The sequence below is a fragment of the Phyllobates terribilis genome, unplaced genomic scaffold (assembly GCF_046119375.1).
Source record: "Phyllobates terribilis strain yellow unplaced genomic scaffold, ASM4611937v1 Scaffold_11__3_contigs__length_659146591, whole genome shotgun sequence".
NCBI classification, from domain to species: Eukaryota; Metazoa; Chordata; class Amphibia; order Anura; family Dendrobatidae; genus Phyllobates; species Phyllobates terribilis.
The window spans coordinates 319,068,211-319,088,121 of record NW_027362771.1 but is presented as its reverse complement, the minus strand read 5'-3'; the positions used below and the strand labels follow the sequence as shown (position 1 = coordinate 319,088,121).

Below are 19,911 nucleotides of genomic sequence, written 5' to 3'. Positions count from 1 at the left end.
CAAGAAGGTTTGCTGTGTCTGCCAGCGTAGTGTCCAGAGGCCGGAGGCGCTACCAGGAGACAGGCCAGTACAACAGGAGACGTGGAGGGGGCCGTAGGAGGGCAACAACCCAGCAGCAGGACTGCTACCTCTGCCTTTGTGCAAGGAGGAACAGGAGGAGCACTGCCAGAGCCCTGCAAAATGACCTCCAGCAGGCCACAAATGTGCATGTGTCTGCACAAACGGTTAGAAACCGACTCGATGAGGGTGGTATGAGGGCACAGCATCTACAGATGGGGGTTGTGCTCACAGCCCAACACCGTGCAGGACGCTTGGCATTTGCCACAGAACGCAAGGATTGGCAAAGTCGCCACTGGTGCCCTGTGCTCTTCACAGATGAAAGCAGGTTCACACTGAGCACATGTGACAGACGTGACAGAGTCTGGAGACGCCATGGAGAGCGATCTGTTGCCTGCAACATCCTTCAGCATGACCGGTTTGGCAGTAGGTCAGTAATGGTGTGTGGTTGCATTTCTTTGGAGGGCCGCACAGCCCTCCATGTGCTCGCCAGAGGTAGCCTGACTGCTATTAGGTACCGAGATGAGATCCTCAGACCCCTTGTGAGACCATATACTGGTGCACTTGGCCCTGGGTTCCTCCTAATGCAGGACAATGCCAGACATCATGTGGCTGGAGTGTGTCAGCAGTTCCTGCAAGATGAAGGCATTGAAGCTATGGACTGGCCTGCCCGTTCCCGAGACCTGAATCCGATTGAGCACATCTGGGACATCATGTCTCGCTCCATCCACCAACGTCACGTTGCACCACAGACTGTCCAGGAGTTGGCGGATGCTTTAGTCCAGGTCTGGGAGGAGATCCCACAGGAGACCATCCGCAACCTCATCAGGGTCATGCCCAGGCGTTGCAGGGAGGCCATACAGGCACGTGGAGGCCACACACAATACTGAGCCTCATTTTGACTTCTTTTAAGGACATTACATCAAAGTTGGATCAGCCTGAAGTGTGTTTTTCCACTTTAATTTTGGGGGTGACTCCAAATCCAGGCCTCCATTGGTTAATAAATTTGATTTCCTTTGATGATTTTTGTGTGATTTTGTTGTCAGCACATACTACTTTGTACAGAACAAAGTATTCAATGAGAATATTTCATTCATTCAGATCTAGGATGTGTTATTTGAGTGTTCCCTTTATTTTTTTGAGCAGTGTATATTTAACTCTGAAATACTATGGCATTTCAGAGAAAATCATAGTTTAAAAGTTTCTGGGGACCGAACTGCACAGGTGACTAGTCAGACAGGCATGTCCCCGGTGGCTTCTCCCCACCCACTGCCAGTGACTGACAGATCTCTCCCTGTGTTGGTATAGGTAGAGAAGCAGTGGGTGGGAAGACCCTGCAGGAGACCCACCTGTCTGGCTAGTCTCTTGTGCTGCTTGTTCATCGGTGGCTATTAAACTATGGAAAGGCGCAACATTTCAGAATTAAATATATTTGGCTGAAATCATGCAGCCACAGAGTGATACATGCTACCCGTGGATCAGTTAGCATGTATCAACTGTTAGGTTCCCTTTAAACTGGCCACATCATGGAATAGTGTATTATCAGTGATGTTTGAAGTGGACCCCCTGTCTGACTGTCTTACTCACTCTGTTTCCTGCTTAAGATGATATGAATAAGTTAAAAAGGAAATTTACTGTTCACACTTAAGGGGTTGTCCATACATAATCTCCTGCTCAATATGACATCTATCATAGAGAATTGTGGCATATATCCTTTTTATTTGATTAGGACCGGTGGATGGTACTCACTGGGAATTGGATGTTTGCCTCCGCAACTCTCTCAGTACATTTTACACTTCTCAGTTATACCTCTCCTTCCCTGATGATCAGTTAGTTTTTTTTTGTGGTTTATCACATGAAAAATGGGTTAAAAAGTGCTCAAGAAGTTGCATGCCCCTCAAAATGGTGGCAATGAACACTTACTCAGCAAAAAAGCAACATGCATACAGTTCCATTGAAGGAAAAAAAAAACAAAAAAACTTATGGCTCCCATAATTTAGAGATACAAAAACAAATATTTTTTTTTTGTACTTGAAATGTTTCTTTTAAAAATTTGACTCACCTGACAGAACAACAAGCTCTCACATGGCTATATCGACTGAAGAAAGAAAAAGTTATATCTCTTAGAGCGAAGTGAAGTTATAAAATAAAAAAATGAAAATCGCTATTTCCTCATGGCCCAAAGTAATTTTATCCTTAAAGGAAATGTCTGGTCTAAAACTACAATTCTGCAGTCACTCCATGTGACTGCAGACTTGTGAATCTTCCAGTGCTGGCGCTAGGAGATGAGAGCGTGTGACAACGATTTGCATACATACGGTCACGTGCCAACAAGACTGTGTCCAGCCTCACTCAATGCAAGTCTATTGAGCAAGACCGAATACAGTCTAGTTGGAATGTGGCTGGGAGTATGCATATTACATTCTTGCGATCACATGAACGCCCGCTCCCGGCACCGGAGAATCCTCTCGACGTGTAGTCCACGAGATGTGAGAATTCATATGTTTGCAGTCACATAGAGTGACTGAAGACTCGTAGTTTTAAACCATACCACTCCTTTAAGTTATAGTACAATAGTAAACTAGGAACGTGATCACTGTGAATTAAACTGTTATGAATTTATACATTATGCCATTGATATTACCTGTGGTAAAAGGTAGCCATTCAGCATTGATGAATGAAGTCTGCTAATTCCATGTGTTATACCATCAAATTGTGGCACTAATAAAGTTTTCCTTGAACCTGTAAATGTAAATGAAATAACTGCTAAAGCCAATATATAATTACCCTGCCCACCAAAAAAAAAATACCGGCATGGTGTTAACATTTTACTCTATGTGAAAAATGCCCGTGTGCACTAGCACATTTTCTACAATACAGGTTCGCTCCTTGTGTGGTTTGTCGCGCATATACCCAAACCTTACCATATGTCAAGTGATGTAATGTGAATAAGGGCTGAGAAGGACTGAGACCTGGCTCATGGACACCCAGCCATGAGGAACTATATAAATGTAAAGTCCAGCTCAAGGAAAAGGAAGGCCACACACTTATTTGCACAGAGCTCAAAAAAACTGAAACAAAAACCTAAAGAGATGAACTAGAATATAAATTGGTATGCATGCAGCATGTAGGTGCATGTAAACTTGCACAAATCTTTCTTTAATCCTTCAGAGACTCGATAATTTTGAGATCACTGCTCTGTCATGGCCATATCATCACTTCCAAAGCTCCTTGTTTTTCTTTAAGCTGAAGATAGTTCTTAATAACATTGGCTGTATATTTGGGGTCATTGTATTGCTCTAGGATAAATTTGGAGCCGATCAGGTACCTACCTGATAGTATTGCATGATTGATTAGTATCTGCTCTATTTCTTAGCATTGAGGCCCCCATTAATCCTGACCAAATCCCCAACTCGATTTGGTGAAATACAACCCCAAACTTGCAAGGAACCTCCACTATGCTTCACTGCTGCCTGCAGATTCTCATTATTGTACCCAATAGCGTAGCTGCCGGGGGGGCAGAGGGGGCGGTCACCCGGGCCCCGCACTCTGAGGGGGCCCACCCAGAGCTACACTATTGTAACTGTAGCAGCGTGAGCAGCACGCCGCTACAGTTACACTCCAGCCAGAGCAGGGAGACTCGATGTCCCTGCACTGCCTGACTGCTGCTATGGGGCCTTTGAGCAGGAGGGGGGCCCCCGGTGCCAGCATCGGGCCCCCCCCATCATTCACCGCAACCGCAAGCTCAATGATGGGAGAGGGAGCGACGCTCCCTCTCCCATCAGTCCCCATAGAGTCCTCTGTGTCTGACGTCACTGACGTCATCACTTGGCGGCCCGGCCCACTGTGCTGAACATGTGTGCGGGCCAGGTGCTCAGAGCAGCGGGAGAACCAGGAGGAGAGAGAGGTGAGTATTGTGCTTATTTATTTATTTTTTCTTACGGGTGGGATTATGCTACAGACTGTCTATGGGGGTGGTGGGATTATGCTACAGACTGCCTATGGTGGATGGGGAGGGATTATGCTACAGACTGCCTATGAGGGAGTGGGGGGGATTATGCTACAGACTGCCTATGAGGGGGTGGGGGGATTATGCTACAGACTGCCTATGAGGGGGTGGGGGGATTATTATACAGACTGCCTATGGGGGGTGGGGGGATTATGCTACAGACTGCCTATGGGGGGATTATGCTACAGACTGCCTATGAGGGGGTGGGGGGATTATTCTACAGACTGCCTATGGGGTGTGGGGGGATTATGCTACAGACTGCCTATGGGGGGATTATGCTACAGACTGCCTATGGGGGTGGGGGGATTATGCTACAGACTGCCTATGGGGGGTGTGGGGATTATGCTACAGACTGCCTATGGGGGTGTGTGGGGATTTAGCTACAGACTGCCTATGGGGGGTGGGGGGGGGATTATGCTACAGACTGCCTATGGGGGAGATTATCCTACAGACTCTGCCTATGGGGAGTACATTATACTATATTGAGGACTATCTGGTGCATTATACTATTTGGAGGTTATTTATACAGTGTGGGGATTACAGTTAGGGTCATACAGTGTGGAAGATTATGTGGGGTCTTTGCACAGTGTAGGGGCCATCATACAGTGTGGGAGATAATGTGGGGTCTTTGTATATTGTGGAGGCCATCATACAGTGTGGGAGATAATGTGGGGTCTTTGTATAGTGTGGGAGCCATCATACAATGTGGGAGATAACGTGGGGTCTTTGTGCAGTGTGGGGGCCATCATACAGTGTGGGAGATAATGTGGGGTCTTTGTATATTGTGGAGGCCATCATACAGTGTGGGAGATAATGTGGGGTCTTTGTATAGTGTGGGAGCCATCATACAATGTGGGAGATAACGTGGGGTCTTTGTGCAGTGTGGGGGCCATCATACAGTGTGGGAGATAATGTGGGGTCTTTGGACAGTGTGGGGTCCATCATACAGTGTTGGAGACAGTTTGGAGGCTATTAAGGGGTCAGTATACTGTGCGTTGTGTACTATACAGTGAGGGGGCATTATACTGTGTATAGGAGAGCATCATACTGTACATGGGGAGAGCTGTACATGGGGGGAGACTCAGAACATTAATAAATGTTAAGTGGGCACTTATCGTTATAGGGGAACTCAGGTTATTGTGACTGTCAGAGGGGCACACAGAGGGCATTATTACTTTCTAGGGGGCAAAATGTGGTCACTGTTTTCTAGGGCACTTGCACACTGCATTACTATATTCTAGAGAGTTGTTTTACCATCTAGAGAGTACACAGTAGGTGCAGTAATATGGACACGTACAGCAACAGAGGCTCAGTATTGGGGTATCAGCAGGAAGAGGTGTTTGTGCAGGTTGGGAATAGATGGGGACGGGGCCTGAAATGTAAGGAGTCAAATGTGTCTTTGTTGTGATCTCTGCAGACCAGACACTCTGAGTCCTGGATGTAGAAGTCGTCGTATCGGTCTGGGCCAGATGGAAAAGACAGGAAAAATGAACAATTTAATCAGAAAGAACGTCAGCTGTAAGTTACTATATATAAATGTGCTGTGATCTCTTATATGTTCTGCAGGACTGGTATCTAGCAATATGTCACCTATGGCGGTAATAGCCGTGCTGGTCTTTGTATAGAGATTATTTTCAGTAACAGCACTGTCATTTGCTGAGGTTCTCCTACATCCACTATCTGGGTGCGCCACAATTTTTGTAATCAGGGTTACCTGGTTAGAAGTTTTGCCCTTCCTGAACCTAAACCCTAGCTACGCCTCTGATTGTAGCACTCTCTAGTCCTTCAGAGAACAAACTGCCTTCTGTTACAGGCAAATATTTCAAATTTGGAATTCATTGGTCTGGAACACATGCTGCTCTAGTTCCTATGTTTTTATGAATAGTTGAGTTATTTGGCCTTGTTTTCATGTTCCATTTGGACTCATTAATCCAGTACATGAACTGCTCAAGTTCATATTTTTTCATGCATAGTTGAAACACTTGGCCTTGTTTCCATATTGAAGGTATGGTTTTGGCCTCAATTCTTCCATGAAAATCCTTTCTGGCCAGATGTATCCGAATAGTAGATGGGTTTAGCTGGGTCACACTGGTTACTGCCAGTTCTGAGCTGATGTCACTCTTGGACATCTCACAATTCCCAATGGAAGAAAGTATGATGTGTCCTTCATCTGCTGCATAGTTTCCTTGGCTGATTACTGCAGATATGGTCCTCAACATTGCCCATTGTTTTGTTTCATCACTGCTGAGAAATAGAGGCTTATCCATCATACAGTACCACCAGAGAGACATATCATTGGGTCTAAATTTATTCTTGGGAAATTGAATAATCTTTGTGGCTTATATAATACATAGTACAAGATTACTGAGAGGGTGGAGCTAATAGGAGGACAAGGATGACAGCTGTGGGGGTCATTGTTAGGCCATGGCCGCCATAACAATGTATCTACAACCCCACAATTGTCAGACAGTGGGAGCTTTCTACCTTTGTCCAACTAATTAGATCATGTGGTTGTTATTATCTATGGTTTCTTAGGGGTTAAACTTTAAGAATCTATGTGTTCACCGATTTTGTCAGTTCAAGCAGGAGCATGGTATGTATATCATTTAGGCTCCTCTTCCTGATTGCGTAGGTTCATAGGCAGTACTCGCCTGATCAGATGACGGATATATAGGCATGGCCGAAAGTGTTGGCAACCTTGAAATTGTTCCTCCCATAAAATTATTGCAATTTCGCATGTTTTGTCATATACATGTTTATTTCATTTTTGTTTATTGGAACATCACAAAAAAACAGAGAAAAAAGCGCAAATTGGACATAATTTCACACTAAACCCCAAAAATGGACCGGACAAAATTGTTGGCACCTTTCCAAAATTCTGGGTAAACAACTTTGTTTCAAGCATGTGAAGCTTGTTCAAACTCACCTGTGACAAGTAACAGGTGTGTGCAATATGAAAATCACACCTGAAACCAGCATTGTGTGTCTGTATGTGCCACACTAAGCATCAAGAACAGAAAGAGGAGAAGAGAACTGTCTGAGGACTTGAGAACCAAAATTTTAAGTTTAAAAATATCAACAATCTTAATGTTACAAGTCCATCTTCAGAGATTCTGATGTTCCTTTGTCCACGTTGCACAACATAATCAAGAAGTTTACAACCCATGGCACTTTAGCTAATCTCCTTGGACGTGGACGGCAGAGAAAAATTGATGAAAGGTTGCAATGCAGGATAGTCCAGATGGTGGAGAAGCAGCCACAATCAAGTTCCAAAGAATTACAAACTCTCCTGCAGGCTCAGGGTGCATCAATGTCAATGCGAACTATCCATCGACATTTGACTGAAATGAAAAGCTATGGCAGGAGACCCAGGAGGCCCCATTGCTGACACAGAGACATAAAAATGCTAGACTGCAGTTTGCCAAAATGTACATTTGGGGGAGGAAGGTTGAACTTGATGGATCTAGGTCTTTATTCAACCTACGTTACTATGTTACTATGTAAGCAAAAATCCTTCTGGGAAACTGTCTTGTGGACAGATGTGGTAAAGCACATCATTCTACTGTTTACAGAAAATGGAATGACGCTTACAAAGAAAAGAACACAGTAGCTATAGTCAAATATGGTGGCGGTTCAATGATGTTTTGGAGTAGTTTTGCTGCCTCTGGCACTGGGAGCCTTGACTGTGTGCAAGGCATCATGAAATCTGAAGATTACCAAAGGATTTTGGGTCACAATGTAGTGCCCAATGTCAGAAAGCTGGGTTTGCGTCCTAGGTCATGGGTCTTCCAGCAGGACATTGACTCCAAACATACTTCAAGAAGCACCCAGAAATGGATGGAAACAAAGCGCTGGAGAGTTCTGAAGTGGCCAACAATGAGTCTGGATCTTAATTCCATTGAACACATGTTGAAAGATCTTAAAATTGCTGTTGGGAAAAGACATCCTTCAAATACGAGGCATGGAGCAGTTTGCAAAAGAAGAGTGGTCCAAAAATCCAGCTGAAAGCTGTAAGAAGCTTGTTGATGATTATAGGAAGCGATTGATTGCAGTTATTTATTCCAAAGGGTGTGCAACCAAATATTAAGTTGAGGGTGTCAACAAGCCATGGCGGTATTTATCATTGACTATTAATTCACCAGGGCTCATGACCGATAAATCCTTCATAGAGCATTATGAGATTCAAGGGGTTGTCTGTTTTTGACAATGGCTACTTGCAATAAGAGTACCTTGGCAATAAGTTAATCACAAAATGTACACATGCTGGGACCGCCTTATAATCAACTGTAACTGCTCTCCACTCTGCCCAAGAAATGAGAATCTTAAACATGAGACCTCCTCTATCAACTTGAAGTTAACTAATAGTGTATTTCAAAGTGACTTGACTAGACAAACGTTTAATGAGCTGAAATCAAGTGTCTAAATTTCATGAAAAAAAAAGGAGTCTACCTTCATCACCTGAAAGCTTTGTGTCTCTTTTCATTTTTTCCTCACGTCTCCACTTAGCTCTCCTGTTTGAAAACCAAATCTGTAAAAAAATAAAAAAAAAGAGTAAAAAATACCATTAGCAGTAGATGAAATCAATAAAGAGGTTGTCCGGGACTTTAACATTCATGGACCATTCTTAGGATAGGTCATGAATGTCTGATCAGTGACACCCCTGCCAATCAGTTGTTCTCGGTGCTGGCGGCATCTGGAACTGCAAAGTTGCGGAGCTACACAGCACAACTTAATTGATTTGAATAGGGGAGGATGTGCAATACCTGGCAGTGGCCATTATACAGTCGATGGAGCTATGCTGTGTAGCTCCGCAACTGAGCAGCAGTTCTAGCCGCTGCCGCTGACACCGGGACTAGCTGATCGGTGGGAGTGCCAGGTGTTGCACCTCCACTGATCAGACATTGATGACCTATCTTAAGGATAAACCATCAATGTTAAAGTCTCAGACAACTGGTTTAAGAATTATACTTTAGAGCAGGGGTCTCAAACACGCGGGCCGCATGCGGCCCCTTCGGCTGCTTCTTGCGGCCCGCAGGCACATAGACCCCGTAAGGATCGCGGCTCTCTCCAGCAGCCACCGACATCAGCGCTGTAATGCAGTGTATTGCCGCGCAGAGACCGGCTCTCTGCACAGCAATACCAGTGCCAGCCGTCGGCCTATCAGAGGCCAGCAGCTGACATCTGCGTCCCAGCGCAGCAGCGTATGACGTCACTGCCATGCGCAGATGCTGGCCTCTGATAGGCCGGCGGCTGACACTGGTATTGTTGTGCAGAGAGCCGGTCTCTGCGCGGCAATACACTGCACTATAGCGCTGCAGTCGGCGGCTGCTAGAGAGAGCCACGATCGTTACGGGGTCTGTGCCTGTGGGCCACAGGTGCAGAAAAGACGCCGAGGGAACGGAGGACAGGTGAGAATCTTTTTTTTTTTTCTCTGTCATGTGAATATGGGGACCTGGATGCGGGACCATGTCTGCAATATGGGGACCTGGATGGGGGACCATGTCTGCAATATGGGGGACCATGTCTGCAAAATGGGGGACCTGGATGGGAGACCGTGTCTGCTGGATGGGGTACCTGGATGGGGGACTGTAGCACCCTGAGGATTCGGCTGCTACAGGGGTATTGCACCTCAAACCAGAGGTGTGATATTCCACTCCCGGGTAAGGAAGGAGTGTGGAACTGAGCTCAGATAGACTGCATGCACTACATACATCCCATTCCAGAGGAGCAGGCCGACGGTACTCCCACTTAGAAATGTGCAGGTACAACCGAGCCTGTTCCTGGCTGGAGTGGGAGGGGGGTGGTACATCCCATGTAGTGTAGGGGCAGATAGGGGGAGCAGTCTGGGTAGTGATAGGAGCTCATTGGGTGCTGGTCACCTGAGCTCACACATAGAGGGATATATAAGGAGGGTACCAACTTAGATCAGGGTCAGACGCTGAGAACAAGTCAGTTGGAGAGGAGAGAGAAGAAAACAGCAGCCCTGGAGAGAGAGAGAGGAGAAAGAAAGAGAAAGACCCAGAGGGGGACAGCAGAAGGGACCCAAGAACCCAAATTAGAGCACCGGGTGAGGAGTCAGCACGAGGGTACCGGAACCCAAGCTGGTGGGGGCAAAAACATCCCTAGCCAGAGACCGGAGGCTGTGGGCAGCATCTGCCACGGCCACCCACTACATCCACCCTGAAGGCATACCACATGGAGGGTCAGGGAACCTAAGGCCAAGGGTGTCCCAAAAGAAGGCCCGAGGGAGCTGGACCTAGGTGAATCACTGGTGGGGACGGCTGAAGAAAGGACAGAGGGAGAGCTCAGGGCCACGCTCTGGACTTGTTTGGGGGTTGACCGGATCCAGGACCTGGTGGACGCAGCACGGCTCGGGTGGTCACTAGCAGCTGGAGTGACCAGTACAACATCAGCAGTAAGTAAACACCCTTAACTGCACAACCCGAGTCTGTCTTCATTGCCGGCTGCATCGCACTACCACAACCCCCATCCTCTGCGCCTGTCCCCTCTGAGGCTATACCCCTCCCGTTGGGGGTTATCCCACCAAGCTGCACATCCACCATCAGCCTCAGCGGACCCTGCTGCAGCGGCGGCCACAGTGACCGCATCACAACGGGTGGCGTAGTCGACACAAAAGAACTCTTAATAACATCTGTAGGACTGCCACATAACACTGAGCTTGACGCCCTGGGCACGGGACCGGGTCACAGCCGCTCGGAGACTACAACCCCCCATCTGATCCGGTGCCGGGTATTCCCCTCAAAAAGGAATATGTCCCAGGGGGCGCGTCAACTTTGGCGTAGTCGGCAGGATTACGTGCCCGCAACACCCGGGTACTGCGTGCCTGAAGAAAAGTGCAAGTTTACCTCAGAAAGAAGTCTCCCGCCGGTTCCGGAGGGTCCACGCCATCGGACTCCATCACCAGTCGTTTCCCGCCGATTGTCCGCCATTTCCAACTTGTTCCCGCCATCTGCAGAGTTTCCCGCCACTGGGCGACGCTTCCCGCCAAAACCGCAGATTTCCCGCCTTGGAAGAGCAGCGGACGCCATTATGGGCGTGCCAAAGGAGGGCAAGAGGCCACCTCCCATCGTGGGCCAGGACAGAAAATGGCGCCAAAAGTGGAAACCGCCCCCACCAACAGAGACTGTGATGCTGGAGGTGTCTGTCAGCGTGAAAGAACTCCCCCTGGAGCTGACAGTCACCGAGTTGCCCCGGGACCGCCCTCGAAGTGGGAGGAGACGAAAGAGAAGAGAAAAGATGGGTGTCGCTTGGAGGAGTCTGGAGCGAGCGCACCCGGAGGCAAGAAGTCTAACGAGGAGCAGCGGAGAAGCTCACCCGGAGATGGAAAGAGAGCAGAACAGCACCGGCCCGCTGGCCAGGAGTCTGCTAGAGACCGAGGAAGGAGGGCAGAGCAGCACCGGCCCGCTGGCCAGGAGCCTGCCGGAAGCCGAGCAGAGCAGCACCGACCCGATGGTCAGGAGCCTGCTAGAGTCCACAACCCCGCTAGGTCTAGCGGAGATCCTAGCGCAGCTCCCCCGAGACCGGGAGTGTGCACAAACTGCCCTGGAGGGCCTCGCAAGGAGAATGGCCCGGGTACAGCGCGAGATACTGGCGGAGTGGAGCCGGGAGATGGCTCAGCACGCAGAGACCAGTCAGCGGAGCACGCTACCCTGGAAGAGGAAGCAGACCGCCTCTGAGGATGGCGCGGGAGGACCCAAGGCCGGAGACGGCGCCGAGGAGGGAGCCGAACGCATGGAGGCAGGTAAAGGGGACGCCTATACCCCAAGCCGTGACACCGCTTACCTGCCCCAGCTCCCCGTCGCAGAGCCCGAAAGTCCCCCTGCTGTGCCCGTAGCCGCCAGGTCACCGCCATGGACTAGGCCCCAACCGGAAGCCGCCGCCGCGACCCCTGTGACGTCACACGCCTCGACCCCGAGCGTGACCAAGCAGGAAGTACCACCAGCCTGGTCGCAGGGCCTAGAATTCCCGGGCGCCGCAACACCAACAGCGCCCCCTACCTCTGCGGAGCCTCCGGCCTGGTCGCAAGGCCAGGTAGCCCAGGGCGCCGCCGTATTAACGGTGCCCTTCACCTTCCAGGTGCCCCAGGCCTGGCCGCAAGGCCTGGGCAACCCGGGCGCCACCACCACCGCGCCCATAAGACCAAGAGTGCCGCATCTAGGAGGAGCCAGAGGACCCGGACGGGTCTGAAGCAACACCGTATCACTAAGAAAAAGCAGGAGGGAGCCGTCGTTGAGGACGGGAGTAGAGACTGTATATAGTTGCCTGTCGGGGCACAGTGAACCGTTGCTGCTAAAATAGTCCCCGTTGGGACCAGTGAACTGTTTTACCCGTTAACCCCTTCATCCTACAGGCTGAGGACTGTGAGCAGCCATTCCCTTCCCTCTACCTGGCCGAGGACTGAGAGCGGCCAACTTCCAACTTCCCTGTATATAGTTGCGCGTCCTAAAGCGCCCCCTACCGGTTTTATAGGAGAAACCATTTTTCTAGAAAGACTGTCGCACTTTTCCCGGACACACGTTGCACAGTGTCCGGAGGAGGAACCAGAGACGACGAGAATGTTTATATGAAAAAGTTTTATGTATATATAATGTTTTACATGTTTTATATGTTGATATAAAAATTTTGTATGTTTTTGGTGTTTTATGTCTTGCAGCCCGAGGACGTGCTGTGATTTACCAGGGGGGAATGTAGCACCCTGAGGATTCGGCTGCTACAGGGGTATTGCACCTCAAACCAGAGGTGTGATATTCCACTCCCGGGTAAGGAAGGAGTGTGGAACTGAGCTCAGATAGACTGCATGCACTACATACATCCCATTCCAGAGGAGCAGGCCGACGGTACTCCCACTTAGAAATGTGCAGGTACAACCGAGCCTGTTCCTGGCTGGAGTGGGAGGGGGGTGGTACATCCCATGTAGTGTAGGGGCAGATAGGGGGAGCAGTCTGGGTAGTGATAGGAGCTCATTGGGTGCTGGTCACCTGAGCTCACACATAGAGGGATATATAAGGAGGGTACCAACTTAGATCAGGGTCAGACGCTGAGAACAAGTCAGTTGGAGAGGAGAGAGAAGAAAACAGCAGCCCTGGAGAGAGAGAGAGGAGAAAGAAAGAGAAAGACCCAGAGGGGGACAGCAGAAGGGACCCAAGAACCCAAATTAGAGCACCGGGTGAGGAGTCAGCACGAGGGTACCGGAACCCAAGCTGGTGGGGGCAAAAACATCCCTAGCCAGAGACCGGAGGCTGTGGGCAGCATCTGCCACGGCCACCCACTACATCCACCCTGAAGGCATACCACATGGAGGGTCAGGGAACCTAAGGCCAAGGGTGTCCCAAAAGAAGGCCCGAGGGAGCTGGACCTAGGTGAATCACTGGTGGGGACGGCTGAAGAAAGGACAGAGGGAGAGCTCAGGGCCACGCTCTGGACTTGTTTGGGGGTTGACCGGATCCAGGACCTGGTGGACGCAGCACGGCTCGGGTGGTCACTAGCAGCTGGAGTGACCAGTACAACATCAGCAGTAAGTAAACACCCTTAACTGCACAACCCGAGTCTGTCTTCATTGCCGGCTGCATCGCACCACCACAACCCCCATCCTCTGCGCCTGTCCCCTCTGAGGCTATACCCCTCCCGTTGGGGGTTATCCCACCAAGCTGCACATCCACCATCAGCCTCAGCGGACCCTGCTGCAGCGGCGGCCACAGTGACCGCATCACAACGGGTGGCGTAGTCGACACAAAAGAACTCTTAATAACATCTGTAGGACTGCCACATAACACTGAGCTTGACGCCCTGGGCACGGGACCGGGTCACAGCCGCTCGGAGACTACAACCCCCCATCTGATCCGGTGCCGGGTATTCCCCTCAAAAAGGAATATGTCCCAGGGGGCGCGTCAGGACCATGTCTGCAATGTGGGGGACTTGGATGGGAGACCAAGTCTGCAATATGGGGGACCTGGAGGGGAGACCATGTCTGCAATATGGGGGACCTGGAGGGGAGACCATGTCTGAAATATGGGGGACCTGGAGGGGAGACCATGTCTGCAAGATGAGGACCAGTTCAAAAGGTGTATAGAAAATAAAATGGTATCACTAAAAATGTCACTTTGTCATGCAAATAATGCGGTCCCCCAAATTAAATGTTTTTCCATGTGCAGCCCATATGCCCAGCTGAGTTTGAGACCCCTGCTTTAGAGGATCTTCCAAAATATACTGTACGTCCGATGAAGAGTCTGAGACATCTGCCATTGGATAGGCATTTAATAATATAGGAAAGACCATGGCACTCATTAGTTACAGTGTAGAAAATTACATTTATTGATGTGCTAGTGTGTCATATTGAGGGGTACCACATTTTACAAGATGGCCAATGCTTCAGTCCATCCAGAACTTGGTAACGACCTATTAGGAGCAGTGTAGTTGAAGACTCTTGCTATTCATTTGTAAAACGACTTGCTGTTCGCATGTTCAGTCTTTTGACTGTCTTTTTCCGCTTCAGAATTTAAAAAATGCCTGATAGTAAAAAAGTGTGGGTCACTTTGAAGCATCTCCTGTGAAAGCACTCTAAAACGAGGCACTGTCCAATCAATAAAGTCTGTAAAAAACTCTTCAGGTAAAAAACTACAAAAATGCTTGAAAAAAAAATTCTCAAAATTGCTTCAGGAAATGTAAAACTCCTCCAAAAACTCCCCAAAGAAGGAGTGTTTCCTGATGAGGTTTCCACTAGAAATACTGTTGTTTTTGATCATCTCAGAAAAACTGTGTGCACATAGCCTTACTGTATTTCTGGTAAGATCTCCATCGACTACAATGAATACAAACATGAATATGGCATAGAAATATATAGACTTACTCTGATGGTGACTTCAGGGAGGTCAGTGTCAGCAGCAAGCTTCTCCCTGGTGGCCAGGTCAGGATATTGAACACGTAGAAATTCTGTAGCCATAGAAAAAAAAGAGGGGAGACAAGATCTATTAGTGCTGGAGTACTACAGTCTTTGATCTTTACTTGAGATTAAAAACTAAATATAAGAACACGTCATGAATTTTACAGTATACTGAGCTGGCATTCCTATAAGGAAACAATACAGCTAACTACAAAGCCAAATAAATAGCCATTGTGCACATATCTTCTGTATATACCCCTATACCTTGCTATCCATCTTACATCCACATACTCATAATAAATAAATTATTCAGTTTCATCCATCCCCCTTCCTTACTACCTTTGTCTGAGTTTTAAATGATTTTCATGCCTTAAAGGGGTTTTCTCATGATTTACAAAATTTGCCCTTGAGAAGAGAATGTTTTAAAAAGAATAAATACACATTACGGGTATGTGCGCAAGTTCAGGATTTGAAGCAGAAATTTCTGCAGCGTTTCTGCATTTCCTTGGCAGGAAAAATGCTGCGGGAAAAAACGTGCGGTTTTGTCGCGTTTTTCATGCATTTTTTGAAGCGTTTTTTATGCATTTTTTTAAGCTTTTTTTATACGTTTTTTGAAGCGTTGTTGGATCTAAATAAAGTTATTTGGTGGGACATTGCTTTAACCCTTGGATTACCATCAGAACTAGGGTGAGTATATTGGTTAATTTAAATGATTAAAGAATTTGTCTGTTGTATTTCAAATAAAGTGTTTACTTTGTGTCTGTGTGTTTATTTAACTCTTTACTTTTCTTTAATTAGGTTTGGTGATGAAAAGGTCTGATTGAAACCTTGTCATCACCAAACAAAAGAGCTAGGTGTCAGCTAATCCCATTCATCCAATCTTCATTAGCATACCCATTCATGTAATTCTGGGGCAGCTGTGAGTTTCTATTTTTAGCCTAGGAAGTTGCCATTAGGCAAACATGGTCCCTGGCTATTATTAACAGCTCACAGCTGTTTCATTAGCCGCTATGTCCCCACGAACAGCAACAAGCAGCGCTTTGGATGCAGCATATTTTTGCTGCGTCCAAAACACAGTGTTCTAATGCCGCACTTTTGTTGTCGGTACATGTGAACCAAACGCATATAATGACACTTCAATCGGTCAAAATCTTCAGCGGAGACTGCTGTGGGTAAGTTTGGGCACGTGGCCACGATGAGGAGCCGCAGCAGGTTTGACGCTGCGTGTTTATACAGCGTCAAACCTGCAGCGTCCAGATGTTGCAGCATAGTGGATGGGATCTCTAGAAATCCCATGTCCACTATGCGTGCATCAGAGGCTGTGAATCACCTGCGGACACTGACATGTGGCGCATCTTTCAGGACCGCAGCATGTCAAATTCTCTTGCGGAGTCGCTAGTCTCCGCAACAGAAATTTGACCACTAGAATGTATTGAATGCGGTAAATCCGCATGGTTCAATAAACACGTGGATTTACCTGCGTTCAATAGAATGCAACGTTTTGGGCGCAGCAAAAATATACGTCCAAAGCGCTGCTACTTCTGGATCATGGGCACAAAGCCTAAAATAAAAATAAAAAATGGCGTGGGCTACTGCGTCATTTTCATAACCAGCAGAGCGAAAGCTGACCACTGGGGGCTGATATTAGCTTTTCACCGCCCATTTACTTTAATTGAAGCCCAGCAAATACTCAGGTACAGTTGTGCTCAAAAGTTTACATACCCCAGTAGAATTTTTCCTTTCTTGGCCTTGTTTTAGAGAATATGAATGATAACAAAAAATATTTTTCTCCACTCATGGTTATTGGATTAGGTGAAGCCATTTATTGTCAAACTACTGTGTTTTTTCTTTTTAAATCTTAATGACAACCAAAAGCATCCAAATGACCCTGATCAAAAGTTTACATACCCTAGTTCTTAATACCATGTATTGCCCCCTCCAACATTACACTGTGTTCCAAATTATTATGCAAATAATATTTTCTCAGATTTTCCCAAATTACCTATATGAATTGCAGTCATTGTAATTTTCCAGTCAAATAACTATTAGAGTACAATTGAAAGGTTTTTGTACAAACAGCCTATGATAACAGTATATTTTTAAAAAAATAAAAAACTCAAACTGCACTCAAAATGCATGTTCCAAATTATTATGCACAGCAGAGTTTTCAACCTTTTCATTTTAATAAAGAACAAAAAAAATGTAATTTTTGAAATTATAAGCATTAGCAGGTTATTACAAACTGAAATCAAACAGTTTTCAACTCAAAACTTTATTCTAGGTGATGTTACATTTGCACATAGGACCGCTTGTTCGAAAGGAGCTTCTGAACTCTCTCGTCCATTGAATTTGTCAGGTTTTGGATGGTTTCTGCTTCAATTGTTTTGCATGAGGACAGAATACCCTCCCAGAGCTGTTGCTTAGATGTGAACTGCCTCCCGCCATCATAGACACTCCTTTTGATGATGCTCCAGAGGTTCTCAATGGGGTTGAGGTCAGGGGAGCATGGGGGCCACACTATAAGTTTGTCCCCTTTTATGCCCATAGCAGCCAGAGATGCAGATGTGTTATGTGCAGCATGAGACGGGGCATTATCATGAATGAAAATGATCTCGATGGTCCAGATGGATGGAGTGGAGGATGGCTGGTTGATGGACACCCCATGCAAACACGGCTAAGGCGCTAACAAGGAGGAGGTGGAGTAATGTTTGGGCTGGAATCATGGGGAGCGAGATTGTCGGCCCTTTTAGGATCCCTGAAGGGGTAAAGATGAACTCCATAATGTATATTGAGTTTCTCAAACAGCACTTCCTTCCATGGTTCAAGAAGAAGAACCGTGCATTCCGCAGCAAGATCATTTTCATGCATGATAATGGCCCGTCTCATGCTGCACATAACACATCTGCATCTCTGGCTGCTATGGGCATAAAAGGGAACAAACTTATGGTGTGGCACCCATGCTCCCCTGACCTCAACCCCATTGAGAACCTCTGGAGCATCATCAAAAGGAGTGTCTATGATGGTGGGAGGCAGTTCACATCTAAGCAACAGCTCTGGGAGGGTATTCTGTCCTCATGCAAAACAATTGAAGCAGAAACCATCCAAAACCTGACAAATTCAATGGACGAGAGAGTTCAGAAGCTCCTTTCGAACAAGCGGTCTTATGTGCAAATGTTACATCACCTAGAATAAAGTTTTGAGTTGAAAACTGTTTGACTTCAGTTTGTAATAACCTGCTAATGCTTATAATTTCAAAAATGACAATTCTTTTGTTCTTTCTTAAAATGAAAAGGTTGAAAACTCTGCTGTGCATAATAATTTGGAACATGCATTTTGAGTGCAGTTTGAGTTTTTTATTTTTTTTAAAAATATACTGTTATCATAGGCTGTTTGTACAAAAACCTTTCAATTGTACTCTAATAGTTATTTGACTGGAAAATTACAATGACTGCAATTCATATAGGTAATTTGGGAAAATCTGAGAAAATATTATTTGCATAATAATTTGGAACACAGTGTAATGACAGATTGAAGTCTTTTGTGGTAGTTGTGGATGAGGTTCTTTATTTTCTCAGATGGTAAAGCTGCCCATTCTTCTTGGCAAAAAGCCTCCAGTTCCTGTAAATTCCTGGGCTGTCTAGCATGAACTGCGCGCTTGAGATCTGCCCATAGTGGCTCAACGATATTGAGGTCAGGAGACTGAGTTGGCCACTCCAGAACCTTCAATTTGTTCTGCTGTAGCCAATGACAGGTCGACTTGGCCTTGTGTTTTGGATCGTTTGCATGTTGGAACGTCCAAGTATGTCTCATACGCAGCTTCCGGGCTGATGAGTGCAAATTTGCCTCCAGTATTTGCTAATAACATGCTGCATTCATCTTTCCTTCAACTTTTACCAAGTTTCCTGTGCCCAAAATATCAGTGATCCACCTCCGTGCTTTACAGTAGGAAGGGTGTTCCTTTCATCATAGACCTTGTTGACCTCTCTCCAAATGTAACGTTTATGGTTGTGGCAAAAAAGTTCAATTTTGGTTTCATTACTCCAAATTACCTTGTTCCAGAAGTTTTGAGGCTTGTCTTTGTGCTGTTTGGTGTATTGTAGGAGAGATACTTTGTGGCATTTGAGCAGTAATGGCTTTCTTCTGGTGACTCGACCATGCAGCCCATTTTTCTTCAAGTGCCTCCTTATTGTGCATCTTGAAACAGCCACACCACTAGTTTTCAGAGAGTCCTGAATTTCAGTTGATGTTATTTGTGGGTTTTTCTTTGCATCCCGAACAATTTTCCTTGCAGTTGTGGCTGAAATTTTTGTTGGTCTACCTGACCGTGGTTTGGTTTTTACAGAGCCCCTGATTTTCCATTTGTAAATCAGTTTGAACACTGCTGACTGGCATTATCAATTCCTTGGATATTTTTTTGTATCCCTTTCCTGTGTTATACAGTTGAACTACCTTTTCCCGTAGATCCGTTGACAATTCTTTTGCTTTCCCCATGACTCACAATCCAGAAACGTCAGTGGCTGGATGAAAGATGCAAGAGTCTGTCTGGATCCCAGAAACTCACTCAGCTTTTATGCACACACACTGATTACAAGCAAACAGGTCACAGGTCAGGAGGTTACATTTAGTAGCCATTCAAACCCATTTGTGTCAAATTCTGTGTTTTAGAACCCTCCTGTTTGTTTCTTCCATCTTGTGTTTTGTAGTCACGTGACCATCTGCCTTTATATTTCAGCTCCGCCTTTTTGGCTGTGCTGGACTTCAGTGTTGTTTGACCTTTTTGCTAGCCAGGTGCTTCTGTGTCTATACCTCTCAGTTCGCTTGGTCCTTTTGGGACCTCTAGTACCTTTTTGTCAGTTTATCTTTTGTGTTCTGCAACAACTTTCTCTGTTCAGGAGGTGTCCCATTTTTGTTCCAGTCCTTAGTTCTTTTATGGACCCCTTACCTT

At 46.6% G+C, this 19,911-nt stretch overlaps 1 protein-coding gene across 1 annotated transcript in view; it reads right to left on the bottom strand.

Moving 5' to 3' along the window:
* The window catches only part of PAX4 (paired box 4), a 183,127-nt gene that overhangs the window by 4,109 nt on the left and 159,107 nt on the right, over positions 1-19,911 (bottom strand). The window contains 3 exon segments of the mRNA XM_073650761.1: positions 2,702-2,799; positions 8,516-8,594; positions 14,934-15,016. Coding sequence (XP_073506862.1) covers positions 2,702-2,799; positions 8,516-8,594; positions 14,934-15,016 — 260 coding nt within the window.